The 22,847-nt window shown below is 46.5% G+C and overlaps 1 protein-coding gene across 1 annotated transcript; it reads right to left on the reverse strand.

The window, feature by feature from the left end:
- Nucleotides 1–5,296: 5,296 nt before the first annotated feature.
- On the reverse strand, nt 5,297–13,570 carry LOC102378082 (keratin, type II cytoskeletal 5-like). The gene is made up of 9 exons (XM_006031755.1): nt 12,914–13,570; nt 11,925–12,145; nt 11,682–11,742; nt 10,952–11,047; nt 7,993–8,157; nt 7,608–7,733; nt 6,733–6,953; nt 6,032–6,066; nt 5,297–5,733 (listed from the first exon to the last, which is right to left on the reverse strand). The coding sequence occupies exons 1-9, from the start codon at nt 13,568–13,570 to the stop codon at nt 5,297–5,299; spliced, it is 2,019 nt and encodes a 672-aa protein (XP_006031817.1).
- Between the last annotated feature and the right edge of the window lie 9,277 nt (nt 13,571–22,847).

Consider the following 22,847-nt stretch of genomic DNA (forward strand, 5'->3'; position numbering starts at 1 on the left):
CACTTTTCCCTTATATCTGTTTAAACGCAAGGAGACTCAACCCTGCTAGTTTTAGGTGCTTACCCAGTCTTGCTTTTTATCACTTTTTTCTTTTTCTCTGATGTCAATGAGGTATTTTCATCAGCGTGATCATGAGTATTGATTTCCATCACAGTTGTGTGTTGCGTGTTGTACAAACGCCAGGCAACAAGATGTGCCCTTTTCTAAGAAACTTCGGGCTCTCGGCAGGCTCTCTTTGGAGGTTCTTCCAAAAAAAAATGCATAGAAACATTAGCCTGTGGCTTTTTAAGCTTTCCTTAAAGCAACCAGGAATGTAAAATGGATTGATACCACTCATTCTTCGTCGCCCAAACAGCGATTTCAAAGGGAGCTTGGAATAGGATTCGTGACAAATCAAGACCACTTCTATTTAGATGCACATTTAAGGAACTTATAAATCTGTAACGTCTTGAAATATGGATTTTGTCTTAGCTCCAAGGCATTGTTTTCTATTAAAAAATGACCTTTTCAAATACTCCAGCAACAGTATTAGTAACCAGTTTTGCTTCATTGCCCTGCCAGGTGCTGGGTATTCCCCATTAGATATAAATGGAGATGGAATTGCTCACGGCTGCTCAAGGTGAGGCGTAATAACTGCTTCAATGAAGTCATTGCAACCTCCTCCCTGCCTAAGTGGGCAGGCACGTCAGGGTCACTGATGGAGATGCTCAGAAGATCTTGTGCTGTGCTTGGTGCACAATGGCCAATGCGTGCACTTGGCATTGTAGGGTGCTTAACACTCAGTTCTCTCTGCATTCCCTCGCCGCATGCAGGCACACCTCTAGCTTTGCTTTACTCTGCTTTCCTTTAGAGAGAAACAGCTGAAAGTTTTCCTCTCCAATGTCCAGAGGGAGTTTCCCAAATTCAGTCCAAATTCAGTTTTACTTTAGTAAAATTTCCTCTCCCTGAAAAGTTATTCATCATGGTCAATGGGAAGAAAATACATTCCCTCTACTATGTAACCTAGGGGTGGGCAAAATGCGGCTCGCGGGCCAAAGCCTAGGGGTGGGCAAAATGCGGCTCGCGGGCCAAATGCGGCCCGCCAGGTCATTTTATCCAGCCCGTGGGGCCTCTAAAAAATTTAGGGCCTGCCAGGTCATTTTATCCAGCCCGTGGGGCCCCTAAAAAATTTAGAAAATTAATATTTATCTGTTCCTGACTGCCTGTCATGCGGCCCTCGATGGCTTGCCAAAACTCGGTAAGCGGCCCTCCGCCCAAAATAATTGCCCGCCCCTGATGTAGCCTAAGAGGTTTGCATGTGCCTCCGAGATCCAGGTTTCGTTCACCATTTGGGTGGTGTGTGATTCGCCTCTCCTGGGAAGAGTCAAGATGATTTATTCCCCAAAACAAGTGGCCTGTCTCATCAAGGTGGGAGGTGAGTTAAGTGGTCATCTTTTTTGCTCTAAGCATTTCTGGGTTTTATATCGCTATGTCTTCTTTGTACCAAGCAAGTGGGTGGAGTCAGCCAATGATTTTACAGGTTCAAACCAGACCGGTTTCATGGTTAATCCAGGTTTTCACTGTTGTAATTTGGCCAGTAACTGCCATGTGGATGGTGGTTCCTAAGGTACAGGGAGACATTGTACCACAGCCTAATCCCTTTAAGAGATGCCCTGGTCTAATAGCTAGAACATGGGACTATGAGTCAAGAGAGAGGGATTCTCTTCCTGGATCTACCGCTGACTTTCTGAGTCACCCTAAAGTTACTTTTCTCATCTGCTTCCCTTCCTGCCTTTTGCCTCTGTTCATTAAATTGTAAATTCTTTAGGGATAGGACTATTTTACTGTGCAGAATACTCATCTATTAAAAAAAATCAAGCTTTCATCTACTAATACAATTCAATCCAGTGCCTGTCGAAATGGGTCTCTGAACTGACCTGGGATCTCAATTATATTGTAATACATGGTAATAGAATGCATTAAAATATATTATAATAATGATTAGTACCAAAGTCACAACAGTTTTGGAGTTTTTTATTTTATTTTTGTTTTCCTTTCTTTTTCTCATGGGCATATTGTACTCATCCGGTATATTGATTTTTTTTTTTAATTCCTAGATTTAAATTCCCTGGGACTGGATTTGATTCTCTGCTCCCATTCTCTTCAGGCCAGGCCACTCAGACGGACTATCGTGTTAAGATGAGCTCATCCTCATTTATTGTAATTACAAAAAGGCAGGAGATTCTTTAAGAAGAAACTAAAACAACATGTGGAGACATCCCTCTGTTCTGCTTGTGGCAGTCAAAGGAGCGGAAGGTTATTAAGATAAAATAATAACTCTGCATTTCTGAAATAGCTGCACAAACAAGTGCTGTCTTGCTTTGTAATGTGCATTATGAAATCGTGCCTTTTTTTGCCTTGTCTTATATAAGGCTGGGATTTTTTTAAACACGTTGAAAGAGTGCGGAGCCCAACGCCCAGTAAAACGCAATGGGATCTGAATACCTGGGGGTTTAGGGTGGTCAATTTTTAGCAAAGCTAAAAATATCAGTAGTCTTACCTTTTTTGCAAAAGGAGGAAAACAAAAGCCTGGACACCCCTCTCCCCTTTTTCAGGCACCATTATTTAGCTTTTGAATGAAATACTTTTGGTTTTGAAAGGCAAAACCCCCCAAACTCCATTCCAAAATGACCAAAGCTGAAAGGAAATGCTTCATTTTCAGTTTAAACCTGAGTTTAACATTGTCCCAGAGGAGGTATTTCCAACAAGTCCTACTCATTAACAGTAGGTCGCTGTGTTGAGAACGATACAGAAATATCTTATTCTAACAAAACACCTCTAGGGAAGAATAGGCCATACACACATCTCATAAATTACAATCCCATTTTATTAGAAACATTCAAGAAGGTGAAGAGGGAACAACAGAGTAGGCTTATTAGTCACGAAGAGTTAGAAAAGCTTTAACGTTTTAAATTGTGCAGTCAGAAAACAGACAAGGAGGAATTTTATAGCGACAAACCTGGCATTTATAAACTGGAAATGATGCCTTAAGGCAGTTTATTCAAAGTAATTTTTACTAGAGAGTAGATCTGGATATGTTTGCTGTGTCTCGGCTACTGGAAACCTGATGAACACATTCAAAAGAAGTCACTTCTAAACTAATTTTCTCTTGTGTTGGTGGGTCAGATTCAGAATTTCATTACAAATATGGAAAAACTCCACTTAAATGAATGAGCATATTCCAGATTTAACAGATGTGACTAATACCAGAACCTGAGTCCTATAGATAAAAATTCCTTTCTACCCCCTGTATTGACTGAATTTGAAACCTCTAAAGTGATTAGAAGCATAGTATCATGTCATCGGTTTATCCTAAAAGGACAATATTACATTAATCAGCATTAACATGGCCCTATTGGGGAAAAATAATGACTCTAATAAAAGTTTAAAAACAAAAATCCAGCCCCTCTCTTTTTTCTGTCATTTATGATTGAGTATAAGCTCTGAGGCATAGATCTTGGGCAGGATTTTCAAAAGACTATGGGACTTAGGAACCTGGGGCCAGATTTTTAAAGGAATTCAGGAGTCTAAAGATACTGTTAGTGTCATTTTGATGACTTTAAGTAGGAGTTAGGTTCCTAGACACTAAATACCTGTGTCTGTATTTAGGTCCCTATACCTTTAAAAATCCAGCACGTGAGTCCTATTTTCAAAAGTGACTTAGGCATCGTGAAGCTTGGACCTAAGTGCCCCAGTGCCTTTTGGAAATACTGTTAAGGAACCATGTATGCTCATTTGAAAATGTTACCTTCAGCAGCTTTTGGTAATCCTAACCTTTATCTTTTTATGAGCATAGAAAGGGGAAATTTTTCAAGAGCACCTAAATCGCTTAGGAGCCAAAGTCCTTGGAAAGTTCACCGGATTTTGGCTTGTAAATGATTTTATTACTTTTGAAAATGTTACCCATAAAGCCCTGCTCGAGGCAGAGCTGATTCCAGCTGCTGCATTTCATCATGTATGTATTAAATAACTGTTCTTTTGGAAAACCATCTCTGCCGCAGTTGAGGATTTTCTTCTAAATCCAAGTAAGTTAAAAATGGAGTTCTTATACAAACAGACAGGGTCATTTCTATCTATATCAGGGTGGGCAAAATGCAGCCCGCAGGCCGGGTGCAGCCCACCAGGCCATTCTATCCGGCCCGCGGGGCCCCTAAAACATTTAGAAAATTAATATTTACCTGCCCGCGGCTGCCTATCATGCGGCCCTCGATGGCTTGCCAAAATTCAATAAGTGGCCCTCTGCCAGAAATCATTACCCGCCCCTAATCTACATCCTTTGATGAAACATGACCACAAGATGACACACATGCCGCTTGATAAACTGAATGTTTGCCTTTGGTTTAGTTGTGAACCCATGTCACCAAAGAGCAAATTTTCTTTCTAAGAAATGCCTGGGCTAGTTTTCTAGTTAAACCATTTTTAAAGGGATTGCTATGGCTGGGGCCGACATTTTCAAACATGGGCATCTTCAGTAGCTGCAATAAGTTTCTAAGTAGTGGGGAATTGATGGGTTTATTCAGCTTCTGCTGACTTCAGAAACAGGGGCGGACATTCAAGCCTCTGTGAAAACGAGGTCATTTATTTTAAAAGTCCAAAAAAGGGATGGGAGGAGGGACGGGTTTTTTTTTTCAAACATTAAAGCAATTTAGGGCCTAAGCCCTAATGACTTTCTAATTGAAGATGGGCTCCTATATTTGTTAGGTTTTTCTGAAAATTTCTCCCTGGGTTCCCTGGATTTGAAAATATTGGCTTGTTTTGGTTTTGGGGCTTTTTTTTTGGGCTACAGAATGCAACAAAGGGTATGTCTAGCCTACAAAGAAATGTGTTTGTAACTAGGGTCACCCAAGCCTAGCTAGGTCATTTGAGCAACAGCAGCAGTGAAGAGGACATCTCTTGGCTTTTAAGTCAGGTTGGCAGCTCGAGTCCAACCCCCAAGCTTCTGTCAGCTCAAGCTAGATATTGTAAGCCAGGTTAAAACCCATGGTTATTTTATCTTTATTGCCATTTTCCCCTCAGCTGCTGACTCAGATGAACCAACCTGCATTACACGCACACATTTATTCCCTGTCTAGAAATACCCAAAGGCTCCCAATTCAAGCACTTGAGCACGGGAGAAACTTTCAGTACTTAAGTCCCTTTGAGAAAACACAAGCTTTGCTTCCCTGATTTAGGAGCAAAACTTTTAAGAAGTAGTGCAGGAGCAGTCATGGGGTGCTGCGCAGTGCCATCCCCACACGGGAGTACTGTGAGCCCCGCGTTACTCGGGCTGGGGTAAATTCTTCAAGCTCTGACTTTTGATGCTCTTTTTGCTGGTAGAGGTTTTGGAGACAATTTTCACACCTGGGGCGGTTCCAGCCCCACTGCCTTTTGCACTTCCAGAGCTGAAATTACCTCCTCCAGCGCTCAGCCCGCTGCCGCCACCACCTCCATAGCCAAGGCCAAAGCTGCTTCCACCACCGAAGCCAAGGCTGAGACCACTTCCATATCCAAGGCCAATGCCACTTCCACCTCCAAAGCCAAGTCCACCTCCGCCACTTCCACCTCCAAGGCCAAGTCCACCTCCGCTTCCATAGCCGAACCCTCCACCACCTCCAAGACCAAAGCCGCTTCCTCCGCCACCTCCTAGGCCAAGTCCTCCATATCCTCCTCCCAGTCCACCTCCACTGCTGACTGTTGGGCTGGAGCTGACCACAGCTGTAAGAAAACCACAAGAGAGTCCAATACCCTGCCAACCACTGGGTTCCTGAAACTCTACTCTTTGGCCTTATTGGGAACAATTGTAGGGATAGAGCCACCTGCACTAAAAGCATGACTCTCCACCACTTCCGGTGAGAAGTTAAGTCCTACAGCTTGCAGTTATAGCAAGCCCCTTAGCTTAAGGGACAAAGACCCACATGTTCCTCCTACTGGAGTGGGGAAAAGTCCCACACTTTTCCCCACTAGCATGGGGTGGGGAAGCACTGACCCAGATAAGACTGCTTCAAGTACTTACAGTAGCTGACGGGCACGACACTGTCACCACTCAGCCTGTTGGAGAAGGTAGAGAGGCATAAGGTGGAGGAGAGACATTTGAAATCCACATGTGCATCAACCTGTGGTGACATTCATTACTGCTGCTGCTTTTGCCCAGCATGTTTGCAGTCTTGCCATGCTCAGGCCTTGTCTTCTTAATGTTTCCAACTCTATATCCATCCATCTGTAGCACTTGGCTCATTATTGTCCTACACTGGTATCTAACCAACTTCCATGCATGCAGCTGCCCAACACCTTTGTTCTCCATTATCCATCTTTTACAGAGGGGCAACCAAGATCTAGGGAGACCCTAAACCAGATGTTTGAAGGGATGTAGGTGCCCTTAAGTACACAGGAGTGCCTTAGTGGGATAAAGGCCTCAGTGCTTTTGAAAAAACACAAGGTGCTTATTTGCCCCCGAAATGATAAACCCTTTAAAACTCTGACCCTAATTATATTGTATTACCATGTTCTCTCTCTCCTTAATTGTCCATTCATCTAGGGATTTATGCTGTGCTCTTCCTTGTGAGTGTCTTTCTGCCTTTGTTTCCTTGCCTGTGCAATAAGGATCATGAGACTTTCCCAATGCTTGCAAAATACTTATATATAGCAATCTGCACCAGCCACTATGTCATAAGCATTATTATTACTAGAGGATTAGAGATGATTAGTGCCACCCACCTGCTCTCCTCGCCCTCCAGCAGCTTCCGGTAGGTGGCGATCTCAATATCCAGTGCCAGCTTGACGTTCATCAGCTCCTGGTATTCCCGCAGCTGGCGGGTCATGTCTGCCTTGGCCTTCTGCAGGGCATCCTCCAACTCGGCCAGTTTGAGCTTGGCATCCTTGAGGGCCAGCTCTCCGCGCTCCTCTGAGTCTGCAATGGCTGTCTGCAGGTTGGCACACTGCAGGGGAAGGCAATGGGGTTCCTTTGACTTGCCAGTCATTTCTCTGTGTGGGTTTCCCCCATCTCTCCCTCCTTTATCCATGTGGAATTCAAAGCAAAGGAGGTGACCGGAGGCTGGTGCGCCTTGGTGCTGATCTGGGAATATCTGGGCAAGGGGTTGTTCAAGGCCTCCAGAGCAGCACTGCTGCACCCCAAAAGGGGGGTCAATTTGGAGGCAAGAAGAGGTAGTGAGGGGAAGGGGCAGGACCACAGAGGTGTGAGAAAAATACTCCTTCCACACTCCACTCTTTAGGAAGCCTCCCGAAGTTATAGGAACTGTCCAGCCCAGTATATTCTCTAACTGATCTAGGTTTAGTTACTAGCCATGTTCACTTCTGCTGCATACGCACTCTGTGTGTGTGTGTGTGTGTGTGTGTGCGTGTGTGTGTGTGTGTGTGTGTGTGTGTGTGAGAGAGAGAGAACAACACTGCCTCCACTGGGAGGAAAGCAAAGAGCTCCAATAGCTAAAATAACTATTACATCCTAACACGGTTGCAGCTAGCACAACAGATGGGCTAAAGGAGCGGGTAACCCCGTGTTTTCCTTTTGCTAGCAAAAGGAAAACACGGGGTTACCTGCTCTTTTAGCCAGTGCCCAGCATTGCTATGCCTACCTGGTTCCTTGCATTTTCAATCTCTGCCCGTATCCTCTGGATCAGCCGGGTGAGCTCTGAGATTTCTCCCTTTGTGTTACGCAGGTCATCTCCGTGCTTCCCGGCGGTGGCCTGCAGCTCCTCAAACTAATGCGGAAGGAAGAGTGAAAAGATAAATGCCCAGCCATGAAGTACACTTGCTGAGCAGCCACACGTGGATGTAGAGACACCTCCATCTGTTCAGAAGGAACGGGAAGGCAGCAAACACCTCAAATGCCACAAGTCTCCTCTTGCAGGCTGCAGCTCCTACAGCTATAACATCACAGTGCCACTGCAGCTGTGCCTGCTTAAAAGGACCTGCACATGCAGAAGATCATGATAAAAGGCAGCCGTGTTTCCTGCTCACCTTCGTCTGATACCATGCCTCAGCTTCCGCTCGGCTCCGGTTAGCAATGTCCTCGTACTGAGCTTTGACTTCAGTGATGATGCTGCTGAGGTCCAGGTCTCGGTTGTTATCCATCGACAGAATGACAGAGGTGTCAGACATCTGTGCTGACAGCTGGGCCAGTTCCTGCATAAAGTACATGGGTGTCACCCAAATACCACCACTTGCCTTTGCAGATGCTGATTGATGCTCCTACTCAGGTGTCAATCAGGAGAAAGTCCATATGTGTTCACTCAGGTGCTCTGGATTTAAAGGGAGCAAAGTAATCTATTTTTCAAAGCAGTTTGTGGTTGGATTATAGTGTTGGCTGTGCCTGTATAAATCCAGAGTGACTATAAAGATGCCAAAGAGAATTTTTCCCCTCCTATTCAGCACTGGGGAGGCCAAATCTGGAGTCCTGTGTCCAGTTTTGGGCCCCCCCACTACAGAAAGGATGTGGAAAGACTGGAGAGGGCCCAGCAGAGGGCAAGAAAAATGGTTTGGAGGCTGAGGCACATGACTTATGAGGAGAGACTGAGGGAACGGGGCTTATTTAGTCTAGAAAAGAGAAAACTGAGTGGGGATTTAATAGCAGCCTTCAACACCCTGAAGGGTGGGTCCAAAAAGAATAGAGCTGGACTGTTCTCAGTGGGGGCAGATGACAGGACAAGGAGCAATGGGCTCAAGTTGCAGCAAGAGAAGTAGAGTTTGGATATTAGGAAAAATGTTCTCATTAAGAGGTTAGTAAAACATTGGACCCGGCTACCCAGAGAAGTTATGAGATATCTCTATCATTGGAGGTTTTTAAGACCCAGTTAGACAAAGCCTTGGCAGGGATGATGCAGTTGGGGCTGGTCCTGCTTTGAGCAGGGGGTTGGACTAGATGTGACCTGAGGACTCTTCCAACTCTGATTTTGTCAGATTCTATGAGACTATTCCAGATGAAGAAAAGGTATAACCCTGATTCTTAGCATACTTTTATTTAAGAGGCAGATGCACAATAGAAGAAGAGTATTTGAGATTGCTCAGGGCGGGTGAATGTGGATCGTCCAACAGTCTGAGAAATCTAAACATGAACGATTTGGAGTTTCTGCAGTTGCTATAAGAAGTTACATGCTTAGAAACCTCAGTGACAATCCTTTCCTCATTGCACTACAAGGTCATCTATTTGCATTTTTGTAGCATGTAGGAGGCAGACCCCACTGTATGAACCCATAGTGAGAAGCCTGCCAGCTTCCAAGAAGATCGGTGCAGGGGGGCTTCTGGGGCCCCCCATCCATGGGAGCGTGATGGGCCCGTGGTGGCCTGGGCACTTCCATCCATGGGAATGTGATGGGCCCATGGGGCACTGCACCTCTAACTGCTGACAGGCAAACTCATGACACGGGTGCTTGTGCACCTGACTGTCTCTATCTTGGGACAGTTGATTGTCTGTATTGATTATTTCCTCTCCTTAGTCTGTGATTTTGTAGGTGTTAATCCTTGTGAATTAACTTGTTAACACCTAATTAACACCTATAAAACCACAGACTAAGGAGAGAAAATAATTAATACAGACAATCAACTGCCCCAAGACAGACAGTCAGTTGCACAAGCACCCATGTCACGAGTTTTGCCTGTCAGCAGCTAGAGGTGCAGGGCCCCAGAGCCCAGAAGCCCTACATCTATCTCTTTGACAGCTGGCAGGCATCACGGCCATAGCAGGGGCCACCATCCCTGCAGCTTTCACCCTGCGGCACCGTAACACACACAGTGTCACCCATGGCATGAGTTATGCTTGTCTGCACCTTGAGGTGCAGCTCCCCCCAAACCCCTGCACGGATCTTGAAATTTGTCAGGCTTCGTGGTCTTACCAGGGGCTACCACCACTGCAAGTTTCATCCAAATCAGACAAAAAACAACAGTTATAGATATTTCATTGATCCCCCCCTTATACCCTATGGCCGGATCTCTGAAGCGGCTCTGAAGCTTTTCCGAAGTGGTTCGGAAGCTCCAAACCACTTTGGAAAGCCTAACAAAGCTAATGCTTCGATCCAGACATGCTGCTTCGGACGCCAAATCATCCGAAGCTTCTCTGGATCTGAATCACGGTCCGAAGCCTCGCACAGCCCTAATAAGCAGGTAGAGGGAGGAGCAGAAGTTGAAACTGCTAGACCAAGTGGTCTCCTCTGATGGCCTGACTTCCCACACATGTTAACAGTAGTGTAACTAAGGGGGCAGCGAGCAGGCCACCAGATCTAGTGTGGCCCCTTCCTCACAGCCATTGCCTAGCCATGGGCAGGCAAAGACCCCGAACTCAGCACTGTATTTGCCATGGAGGGCACAGCCCTATGGCTGAGGGTGAGGGAACAGGGGACCAGGTAGGTCCTCCAGGAACCTGCACCACTGCCTGTTTCTAGGCTGCAGTATCCAAAGCCTGCATTGCAATCGGAGCTGCCACAGCCATAGCTGCAGCCTCATCCGCAGCCACAGCCACAGCCGCAGCCTCAGTAGCTGCTGCCAAGAACAGCCCTGCTAAGTAGGACCATGCTTCTTCCTCCCATCTCTCTCTCCAACAGAATAGACCCCTCCCCACCTGGAGGGAGTTGTCTACCTTTTCATACGTATTCTCTCCCTTTCCCTTTGAACCTTCCTGCGACGCATTTGCATTTTCATAGGCCAGCATTTTGCATTTTGGCTTCTATTCTACCCAGGGGAGCAGACAAACACCAACAGACTTTCCCTATGCTTGGAGAAGGTGTTTGTACCTGAAAGCGTGCAAAGGATAATTTTTCCAACTATTTAGTTGGGCTAATAAAGGATATCGCATCTACCCAAAGAACCTTGTCAGCCTACATCCTTAGACCAACACGGGTAATACCAACAAGCCTCTACACAGTAAGCCACTTCCTGAGGGCCACAGCTCATTTCCCAGAGAAAAGCCAATGAGGAGAACCCATACCGCATCGTAGAGAGCTCGGAGAAAGTTGAGCTCATCCATGAGGGCGTCCACCTTGGCCTCCAGCTCCACCTTGTTCATGTAGGCAGCATCCACATCCTAAAAAAAGAGCAACCACAGTGACAGCCAAAGCCAGGGACTGAGCAAGCATGAAGGCCAACCTGCCTTTCCTCCCCTGCAGAGTGCCTTTCCACCCGCTTGCCTTGATGCTGCATGCAGCATTGATGTCCATAGGCCAAATGTTGCCTTTCTTCCTACTGAGATTGCTAAAAAAGTGCACAGAGTTTATAGCGGTCTGGAGGAGGTCCACGCATGAGCAGAAAGCAAAATAGGGGGACTGTGCTGCAGAGGCTTCATGATACCCTCAGGCAAAACAGCAGTGTGAAAGCTTGCAGGGGGAAATGGGATTTTGCACATTGTCCTCCCCAGCTGCCTGTATAGTCTCTGGGGCATGGAAGATTTCTGAGCCGGCTCTCACTCTCACACCCACGCTCAGCCTTCAGAGCCCAGGACAGCTGCCTTGTGCTTGTCAGGAGGCTGGGTGTGCATACATCCAGCCCTTATGGTCCTCAAAGTGGGACAAACCAGTATTTACCCTTATCTAGGGAAGGGCAGGATGCATTTCAGTGAGATTTGGACTGCAAATCCCTACAGCCACCCCAGCCATCAGGACCAACATACTGAGAGAAATTAGATTAATCTCAGCTTTGGTGTCACCGTTCGCATCACGCACCTTCTTGAGGACCACAAACTCGTTCTCCGCCGTTGTGCGCCGGTTGATTTCATCTTCATATCTGCAGAGAAGCAGCACTGGATTACTTCTCAATTGAAGCTATTAGCATGGATGGTACAGGTAGGAATGCAAGAATTGTTTAAGCCAACCTCACTGTTACAAACACATCTCCCGTGAGTTGGTCTGGAGGCCTCTTTCCTAGCATAGATCACTTGCATGTCCTGCATTTGACCATTCACTCACTTGTTCTTAAAGTCCTCCACAAGATCCTGCATATTCTTCAGCTCGCCATCCAGACGCCCCCTCTCATTTAAAAGGCTGTTTAGCTGCTTCTTCAGGTTGCTGATATAAGCCTCAAAGAGAGGATCCATGTTGTTTTTGCTCAAACTGGATTTCTGACCCTGGTCATTCAGCAAGGCCCACTTGGTCTCCAGCACCTTGTTCTGCTGCTCCAGGAACCGGACCTGAGACCCAGGAAGCAAAAGACATTTAATGGCAGGTGCTTTTCGATGGGTTGACAATGGGGAAATCAGTCATTTCAGAAAAGGAAATTCCACTCTGAGTACCACAAAGGCTGGAGTCATTTCAGGACCAGAGAGGAAGTATTAAACCAAAAATACCAAGTCAGTCCATAAACGAGCTAGCATAGGGAGTCGGAGCACTTTAACGGCAGCAACACAAAGCTCCGTATGCATCAATTTGCAGCTAGATGGCTTCCAAGGTCTGACTTAGCGTGCTTAGAAGTAGTCTACATTGCAGTGTGGTATGCAGTGTAAGCACATCCAGAAAGCACTCTAGGGAAGGATGTTGGCATGTGGTCCAACGGTAGGAGATAGGTAAGACTAAATGGCCATTTCAGAGGGGAGTGACATTTTTCATTGGCCTTTCACATTTTTCTCCAGAAAAGCATAAAATAATTTAGTACACTGCTTAGACCTTTTTTGGCACGGTGGAAGAGGGAGGAATCTAACATGTTTCCAATTTACAAGATCAGCCATGGAAAAATTTTGTTTTTTGGTATCTATTGAGAAACACTTTCATTATCTGGAGGTTCTTAATCAATAAATGCAAATAGGAAATGTTTGCCAGATGAGAGATTCATTAAATTATATATCCGTACATTGTGCATTATGAAAATGGGATTTTTTTTTTTAGCCATCCGTCCATCCATGCATCTATCCATCCAAATTATTTTACCAGAGTCATTACTGTACTATTTGTTCAAGTCTCACCTTGTCAATGAAACTAGCAAATTTGTTGTTGAGGGTCTTGATCTGCTCCTTCTCCTCTTTTCGCACCTGCTGAATGTTGGGGTCAATCTCCAAGTTCAGGGGTGTGAGAAGGCTGTGGTTGATGGTCACTTCTTGGATGGTACCAGTACAAGGTGTGCCACTGCCGAACCCTGCTGGTCCTCTGCCCCCACTGTGTCCTCCACCGAAAACAAGTCCCCCTCCACCACCAGGCCCACCACCAAAGCCGAGGCCCCCACCAGGACCAAAGCCATATCCACCACCATATCCACCACCTCCGCCTCCTCCACTGAGAAAAAGCCCACCAGCTCCCCCACCGAAGCCAACCCCCCCACCGCCTCCACTGCTGAAACCTAGGCCTCCCCCAGCTCCAGCGCCAAATCCGCTCCGTAGGTTACTGCCAACACCGAGGGAAATTCTCTTGGTACCACCAAGACTATAGAGGCTCCTAGTGCCAAAGCCACCGCTGCCGCCTGCACCCCCTCCACCAAGCCTTCCAAAGCCTCCTCCACCTCCTCCAGCTCTTCCAACAGAGGCCGAGCTAAAGCTGGGTCTGTTTCCACTTGTAATGATAGCAGAGCCTGTGCTGAAGCCCTTGCCCCCACCTCCGGTTCTCATACTGTAGGATTGCCGGCTCATGGCGGCGAGAGTGATCTCTGTGGCAAAGAAGCAAACTCAGAGAGTGTGCAGCCCTCTGATGAACTCTGCCCCTTTTATCCTTTTGGAGAGCTGGGCTTGCCTGGTTTGGGAGCCAAGAGATCAATTCCATGCCTTCATGGTTTTGACATGCCCAGCAGCCAGATGTCTCCTTGAACTCGTTAACCACTCATCGAACTCAAACACACCTACAGAGCTGGTGTGAATCTACCCACTTCAACCCACCCAAAGTTCTCTAACTGCTCATTTTCCACCAGCAAGCGCTCCGACACAGAGCAAATGCTTTGCTTTTTGGAGACACCTTGTTTGAGTTGACAGCTACACAAATGCAAAGCAAAAAGATGCTTCATCCTTCATTCTACGAACCAGGTTTTGAGAATCCCCGTTGCAGATATCTCAATAACAATTTGCACTTGCATCTGGGTGAGCCGTGGAGGGACATTGTTTTGTCTTTTATTAATGCAGCCAGTAAGCAAATGAGGTAGAATACTTGTATTCCTATCCAACATTAGCCAGCTTCTACTTTACCAAAACCCTGCATTCACTTTAAAGAAGAAGTAGCTCAAATAAATGATGTATTAAGGTAGAAAATGGGCATGAATTAATTTGAATGAATGGGGTACTGACACTGGACAAGAGGGTCCTATGGATCTTTGGACTGCAGGCATAACACAGCTGATCAGCAGCTGTTCTGGCATGATGGCAATGCACGCTGACAGTTCTCCTTGAGGCTATAATTTGTTCACACTTCATATTCGTTCTTCATGATTACCTTATACTGGAAATGCCTTGAAGCAGGGGCTGTTTTATGTTTAGTGTCTGTAAAGCACTGAGCCTAGTCTTGGACTAGCAACATATGGACACCAACAAATGATGCACCTCCTAGACTCTGGTGAAGCAGAAATCGTTCGTCTAAAATTTTAGTTGTCATATATTTTTCATGCAGAATTGGAACTTTCCTCTGAAAATGCTGATTAAAAATATTTTATCTTTTTGTTGGCATTGTCCGTGGGAGAAAAATATTCCGATACGCTCTACCTGCAGCTTATGACCAGTTTCTGTACTTGAGCCCCTGATAAAACACAGAGTGAACACAGTCTGCAGCACATGTGCATATCACAATCACTGTCTTAGTGCCCTTGGAAATTTGGCGATGTGTCTTTATTCCCTTTGAGAATAAATTACATAGTCATATGATTACTTTGCACATGGATCAGCCCAGTGAGGACAGAAAGCATCTAGGTTGCACGTGCGTTTTTCACCAGGATCAATTAAAAGTGCTTTTTTCATTGGAAAAGTCTAGGCCTGAAGTAACTGCGGGACCATATGGCTTGTTCAAAGGGGAAAAAAGTACCATTAAAGCTTGGGAGACAGGAGGTGCGAGGAAAACTAAGGAGACCGAACATTAGCGTTGTGCCCTTTCCTTTGCATTGTATGCCCCAAATTCAGCCAATTTCTACCTCGATAGATTTAACAGAAAACTCCACATTGGCCTCCAGGTGTGTTTGGGTTCGGTGACACGGGGAACCAAAGATGAAGTGAGTGTCTTGATGGGTTTGCTTTGTCTGGAAGCAATATAAATGATTTATGCTGGTAGTGTGCTACCTGTTAAACCAAGCATAACACATCTATCAAATAAGGCGTCAGATGAAAGCTGTTCTGCTTACAGTCTCCCTGGGATGAGATTTCTCCTTGTGGGACCCACCTCAAAAAATGTTGTGTCTGGTTGAATCATGCCCTAAGTTCATAAGCTCACTGCCTCATGCAAAGAATATGCAAACCACAATGGCCACTATCTTTGGGAGGGTCAGAGCACCTCAGCATCCTCTTGACCTCAGTTTAGTTGAATTTCCTTTAAGTTGATGAACATGTTCAGTTATTATAGATAAAAATATAATGGGATTAAGGGTGTAAGCCCTTGCCCAACAAAAGCACCTCTCATTTCAGGTTCTCACACGATCCCTTGTTCAGCCCATTGGGCAGGAGGTATGTTAGCACTGCAAGGGCTGGAGGAAAAAAAGCACCGTTCCCTTCTTCAACTCCCTTCCTCATGGGTCATTTATAAATGGAGGAAGCGGCAGCCATGGGAAGCTTCCAAACCCAGAGCCAGATTGTGCTTTCCATCACCCCTCTCTCAAGTGGGACCAGCTCTGTTCACCTGAATAGAATGACCCCAGCATGATTTCAGAGCAACTTGAAAGCAAGATTTGGCCTTCAGTGGTCATGTCTACACAAGATGTTTTACTGCACAGTAGACTAATCTACTGTACAGTACAGCATCACTGTTTACACGTGCAGGTGCTTAGTGCACAGTAAATAAGGGCGTGTGTAGATGAAAAGGGGGCCCTAAATTGAAGTGGTGGGTTTTTAAAAACACCGCTTCGATTTAGGGCCCTTTAGACCCCCGTGTCATGCACACAGCTGAACGTACCAGCCTCTCTGGCAGTGGGGAGGGGAGGGTGAGCTGCCAGCGGGTGGAGCAGTCCCTGGGCTGCAGATGGGGCCGGTGTTTCCCTCTGCAACAGTGGTGGCTCCCCCATAGGCAGCACCTACCCACAGGCACCTGGCTTGGGCAGTCCTGGGGGGCACCACAGTCAAGGAGGGAAGCACCAGCCCCCCATGCAGCTCAGGCAGGCAGGCTCCAGGGAAGAAAGAAAAAAAAAGATCAGGCTCGCCACTTTTTTTTTTCTTGGTTGGAGCCTGCCTTCCCGGCTGCTGCCAGGCTGCCTGCAGGGCTTCTTGCAGAGCCCCTGAGCTGCACGGAGCCCGGTGGTTCGCTCTGCCACTGTAAGGCAGCAAACTAAAACTCGGAGGAGTTTTAGTTTGCTGCATCCCAAGTCAAGTAAGGCACATTACACCACCAAATTTGCTACAGCGGCTGGAAGTACTGTGCAATATACCACCGACGCATGCAAACACCAACACCATTAAAGTGGTGCAAAAGCATTTAACCCACTTTAAAGTGTTGTGCACACATGCCCCTCATTTCTTCTACACACAGCCTAAGTCTACTGGGCAGTAAAGTTACTGAACCGTGGGCACGCCTACATGAGATGCTAAATGCTCAGTAGACTAATTCTACTGTGCATTAATGCATCACGGCAAAAGCTGTGCTAATATGCTAATGCACGGTAAAATTAGTCTACTGCACATTAACATCACTTAAAAGGTGTGCGCTGGTGCTACTGTGCGGTAGTGCCAGTTACTGCGCATTGAGTTAGTACTGTAATTACAGGTACTAAACTTAATGCCCTGCAAATACAGTGCATTAATTAATGTGGAGATGCGCCCAGTAAAGCCAAATAGCATTAATTGCATGTGTAGATGCACGCAGTGTAATATATATGCAGGGACAGAAAATGCTGCTGCTATTAATGTGTCAGGGCTGCAGCTACTGTGTTGTAATACAGGATCACTTTTTTTTCTCATCCACTCCTTCTGTGCAGTTCAAATGGTACTTGGAGGAATGGCTGTTCTCAGTTAATTTCTTTCTTTCAATTAATTAATTTAATAGTTAATGAGCATAAGGGAACACACAGCTTAGAGACATTGCGGGAGCTGGCTACATCATCAATCCTGGCCTATAATGAGAGGACCTTAATCAGGGGATGATGGCTATGTTGGTTTTTTTTTTAAATAAGGGATATTGAACATTACTTATACCCAACACCAAACCCTTTCAGAGATTTTGGGGCAGATATAAAGACCCCTCAGTGCCCAAGTTTTCCATTTCCCATTGTTAGTGCCCACCCCTGACATTGAACGCCAGCCTATAGGGTTTCCACTAAACCTTTGTACCTGGCAATCTGGTGCACTCAGAAAGCAACTGGGTCTCAAAATACAATACTCAGTAGCATTTTGCTTATGCTCAAGTCCACTGAAACCCAAAGAACTTGCTAGTGGGAGGTGGAGGCATTTCTTTGACTTGAGCATAAGCAAAATGCTACTGAGTATTGTATTTTGAGACCCAGTTGCTTTCTGAGTGCTCCAGATTGCCAGATACAAAGGTTTAGTGGAGCAGTCAGATACAAATTCTTCTGTTCTCCAGTTTTGCTCAAGGAGGCTCCAAGACTCCTTCTCTTCTGCTGTTATAAAACAATGTGTAATTGCCTTAAGTGCTTATAGACCATGAATAGTGGGAGGAGAGCTGACTGGCTGGAAAAAACTGTCACACGCTGAAAGAGGCAGGGGACAGACTTCACTCCTCCGAAAAGGATTCTGGACAGGCAAGCCATGTACACAAGCACAAGCTTCCAGCCAGTTGTGGAAGTGCAGTTGTGGTAGGAGGAGCTGTGTGTGCTCCCAGTAGGATGGAGGTGAGTCCTTTGGAGGAGGGACTGGCACCGTGCTACATAAAGGGAGGTTGGCTTGTTTTTTCTTTTGCTGATTTAAAATAACTCTTTGTTATTTTTGTCTATTAAGCTTGCCTGAGTTCTTTGCAGAAAATTAAGGGAAGCAAGGCCTGTTCTGATGTTCACATTATGGAAATGAAGTTGCGCCCATTAAATTGGCATTAAATGTAATTTAAGAGGGATTGGCTCCAATCTGTTTCATAATCCCCGTGTGGGTTTTTTTTGTTTTTTTGATATTTTCCCCCTGTAATTATCTGATATCTTCTTGAAATGACTGTGTTACATACTTAACATGATAACCTGACTCAGCAGAAAGGAACTTACTCTTTCCTTATACTTTTCCCTTTGAATTAAATTGCAAATCCATTTTGTAGTCGTCACCTTGTAGCGACTCAAAATCCACCCTGCTCTCAGGGCACTCCAAAATTATAGGACATGTTCCAGCTGAACAAGATTACACTGAAGACACTCCACTATTCATATGTAATGTGATATGTGCCTTGAGCCTTAGATGGCTTTGGGCATTATTTTAAAAGCAATAAAACCAGCTGGTTTCTTAATTAAAAACCCCTAATGAATACCTGTTCCAAATTATTTCAGATTTGCAACTGGAGAAAGGGAACATTATGGACATGTCCTATGATCTTCCAAAATATTCATAAAGAAAACAGAAAAAACATAAGTGTTATGTATTATGCAAGCAACTCATCTGATACATCTGAACATCAAGAGCTTTTGGTGATCACTCAGACCTTTTCCTCCAGAACGTGCAAAAAAGAAGTCAAGTAGCAAGAGCATTAGGCTATGAACTGGTTACACTTTGTAGGGAGCAAACCAGGAAAGCCAAGGCTGCAACTGAACTCCAGCTAACTTTGAGTATCAAGGACAAAAAAAAGTCCTTTTTCAGATATGTGGGGAGCTGGAAGAAAAGCAGGGGCAGCATTGGACCCCTGCTAAACCAGATGGGACAACTGACAACTGGCGCCCAGGAAAAAGCCAACCTATTAAATGGGTACTTTGCATTGGTCTTTCATCAGTCCCATGGGACGCCCATGCCCACTACAGGACAGGGAGGTCCGGGTGAGGGATATTCCCTGCCCTCCATCAATGCTGACCTCATGAAGGAACACCTTGAGAGGCTGGATACCTTCAAGTCAGCCGGCCCTGACAATCTACACCCCAGGGTACTCAAGGAGCTGGCGAGTATCATAGCCCAGCCCCTGGCATGGATCATTGAGAACTCCTGGCGCTCTGGTGAAGTGCCCGAAGACTGGAAGAAGGTCAATGTGGTACCTATTTTCAAGAAAGAGAGGAAAGTTGATCCGGCACACTACAGGCCCATCAGCCTGACCTCTAGCTCGAGGAAGGTCTTAGAAAAGTTTATTAAAGAGGCCGTCCTTAATGGACTGGCCGAAGCCAACATCCTGAGGGACAGCCAGCATGGGTTTGTTGCGGGTAGGTCTTGCTTGACTAATCTCATTTCCTTTTATGACCAACTGACCTATCACCCGGACAAGGGAGAAGAGATTGATGTCATATATCTTGACTTCAAAAAAGCCTTTGATCTGGTATTCCATGATCACCTCTTGGCAAGTTGGCCAATTGTGGCCTTGGGTTCACCACGATTCACTGGCTGGGAAATTGGCTCCGTGGTCATCCCCAGAGGGTGGTGGTTGGTGGAAGTCAATCATCATGGTGCCCTGTGACCAGTTGGGTCCCCCAAGGCTCTGTCCTTGGACCCTTATTGTTCAACATCTTTATTAATGATGTGGACATTGGTATCAAAAGCAGACTGGCCAAGTTTGCCGATGACACCAAACTTTGGGGCAAAGCATCCACACCTGAAGACAGGAGGGCGATCCAGGCTGACCTGGACAGGCTCAGCAAATGAGCGGATGAGAACCTGATGGGGTTTAACACTGAAAAATGCAAGGTTCTCCACCTTGGGAGCAAAAACCCGCAGCATCCTTATAGGCTCGGCAGTGCTACGCTGGCTAGCACTACAGAACAAAGAGACTTGGGGGTCATCATTGGCAACAAGATGAACATGAGCCTTCAATGCGATGCTGCATCTAGTAAAGCGACCAAAACACTGCCTTGCATCCATAGATGCTTCTCAAGCAAATCCCGGGACGTCATTCTCCCCCTGTACTCGGCCTTGGTGAGGCCGCAGCTGGAGTACTGCGTCCAGTTTTGGGCTCCACAATTCAAAAAGGATGTGGAGAAGCTAGAGAGAGTCCAGAGAAGAGCCACGTGCATGATCAGAGGACAGGAAAACAGACCTTACGACGACAGGCTGAGAGCCATGGGACTCTTTAGCCTGGAAAAGCGCAGGCTCAGGGGTGATCTGATGGCCTACTATAAGTTTATCAGGGGTGACCACCAGTATCTGGGGGAACGTTTGTTCACCAGAGCACCCCAAGGGATGACGAGGTTGAACAGTTATAAACTACTGCAAGACCGTTTCAGGCTGGACATAAGGAAGAATTTCTTTACTGTCCAAGCCCCCAAGATCTGGAATAGCCTGCCATCGGAGGTGGTTCAAGCACCTACATTGAACACCTTCAAGGGAAAATTGGATGCTTATCTTGCTGGGATCCTATGACCCCAGCTGACTTCCTGCCCTTTGGGCGGGGGGCTGGACTCGATGATCTTCCAAGGTCCCTTCCAGCCCTGATGTCTATGAAATCTGTGAAATCTATTAACTGTGTCCACATCACATTTGCACAGCTGAGATTTTTTGGTCTTAAACTTTTTTTTTTAAGAATACAGGAAACCCTCGCCATTCTCAGGGGATATGTTCTAGAGATCTCCGCAAATAGGGAAATTCGTGAATATGTTCATGAACAGCGGCAGCCGGACCCCTGCAGCAGCAAGCGCAGAGCTCCTGCAGACACCACCAGCGCTGTCGGTGGTGGAGGCAGGGGAGCCATGGTGAGAGTGTGCAGGCAGAGAGCGTGCACGGGGAGAGACCATGGGTTTGAATATTCACACTGTGAATATTTGAAACCGCGAATCTGCAAATGGCAAGGGTTTCCTGTACCTAAAACAATCAAAACTAAATATAGAAATCCCCTTAAATTGTAAATGGCAAGCTGAGATAAAGCTTGTTGTAAACTATCTGAGTTAAGACTATACATGCTTCTCTGATGAAACCCTTGTTGGATACTTCTCTCGCTTGAAACAGTGAAGTTTATTCCCAGAGAATATGCTCAAGGATGAAGCCAATATATGCAAATGCAGAAGGGTCACAATTAGCAGGCATGGAGTATTGGTTGAGTAGCCTGGTGAGTGTCAGGAGTCAACTAGAGACTCCTGAAAGAGAAAGGAAACTGGATTCTTTTCTCATTTACACCCAGACCAATCTACTGACTTATGTGAGAGAAGAATCTACATGAATTTTGCCCCTTCTCCTTGAATACTGCAGTGCAGTGTGGGTAACCATTTGACCTAACTTACGTGCCTTTGCAGGTGAGTAGGAGAGAATACAAGATAAACGTAAACCTCTACAGAGCTTATTTGGATTTGCACCCTTGCTTATTCCTTCCTGGTCAGGAGGGCAAGGTGAAGAACGGATTGCCTATCCCTACCCTATTCCCTAGCCAGGATGGACAAGCAAGCAGGAAATAGTTAACTGCTGGCTGAGACCACTGGTAAATGAGTGTCTCCAGGAGCAAGCAGGGTGGGTGGGGGCCAACTTTGAAGTTGGAATGCTTTCCAGGACATCCTGATAAATCACCCCATCGGCAGTGTCCACACATGCAAGCATGTGCGCTTGCGGCAGCTCAAATAGAAGCGGTGCAAATTTGAGCCGGGGCTTTTTGCCTCAGTGCACATGCCTGGACCTGCACTTTGGTGTGGGGCAAATTGTGCCACTTGGGGCAAAATAACCCTGCTTGGTTCCTCCGGGATCTGCATCCAGGGGGAGCTAGAGCCCGGGGCCAGCACCTGTGCAGTATAGAAAGCTGACCTGTCCTGGCCCCATCAATACAAAAAGCTGCCCTGGCAAGTAGCTCAGGGATACTTGCTCTCAGGAGCTTCTGGGGCCCAGCCAATTGGTACCTGGGGGCACTACCCCTTGTGCCAGCTGGACTGCTGCAGCAGCCCTGAGACTTCCCTGCACCCTTTACCCACTGCAGCGGTCTGGCAGTGGGGGCTGCTGCCTGGCTGTGACCTGCTGCCCACCTGCCAGACCCGGATGGGGACTGCAGAGCCAGTAGAGGCATCTGCCCCTCTGGGCCAGCTGCCAGTGGACTGAGGGTGCAGGGGTGACCTTTGTGCGGCACGTGCCCCTGCCCGGCCATCTGGGCAGCTATTGCCCGGAAGATGTTCCAGGTGTGGTGGCCTGCTTTGAACTGTCAAAGCATGTCCTCCTGGTCCCAAATAGCCAGGAGGTCAGCCACAGCCAGCTGGGTCCAAGGTGCCAGCTCTGAGCAGGCTCCTCTGCCTGGGTCCTGCCACTTGCCTCCCTAGCGGGAATTCTGGTGTTCCCTGTTTGAAAACTGAAAAATTCCTGATAAAAAAATTCCAAAGTCACTCTGTAAATGACCCCGAAATCCATGTTCCTCCACAATGAAAACAAAAGACCACTATATATAGAGAGAGAGAGTGAGAGACAGTGAGACAGTGATCAGTTGGACAATGTTTTATTGAGATATCTACAGTGTTAAAGGAATTTGGAAGCCTACCAGTGTTTCTATCGTAATAATAAAATGAATTCTAAATACCTATATGTTTTGCTGTTTGCGTTTGGTTTTCTTACCATAGAGCAGTTAGAGCTGCAGCTGTCACCCAAGCCCCACACTGTGCAGGGGGTCTCTGCCACGAGGCCCCAGTGACCCCAAAGGCAGCTGAGTGAGGGACTTTCTTTTTTTCTTAATTGCCGGGATGCTGGGGCCAGGTGGGGC

This window comes from Alligator sinensis, unplaced genomic scaffold, assembly GCF_000455745.1.
Source record: "Alligator sinensis unplaced genomic scaffold, ASM45574v1 scaffold551_1, whole genome shotgun sequence".
NCBI classification, from domain to species: Eukaryota; Metazoa; Chordata; order Crocodylia; family Alligatoridae; genus Alligator; species Alligator sinensis.

Coding starts and splice junctions, on each gene's coding strand:
- LOC102378082 (XM_006031755.1), bottom strand. CDS start 13,570: ATGAGCCGGCAATCCTACAGTATGAGAACCGGAGGTGGGGGCAAGGGC. Junction 12,146..12,913: donor TTGCTAGTTTCATTGACAAG/GTGAGACTTGAA, acceptor CCTGGGTCTCAG/GTCCGGTTCCTGGAGCAGCA. Junction 6,067..6,732: donor CTGGAGGGCGAGGAGAGCAG/GTGGGTGGCACT, acceptor CTTCTCCAACAG/GCTGAGTGGTGACAGTGTCG.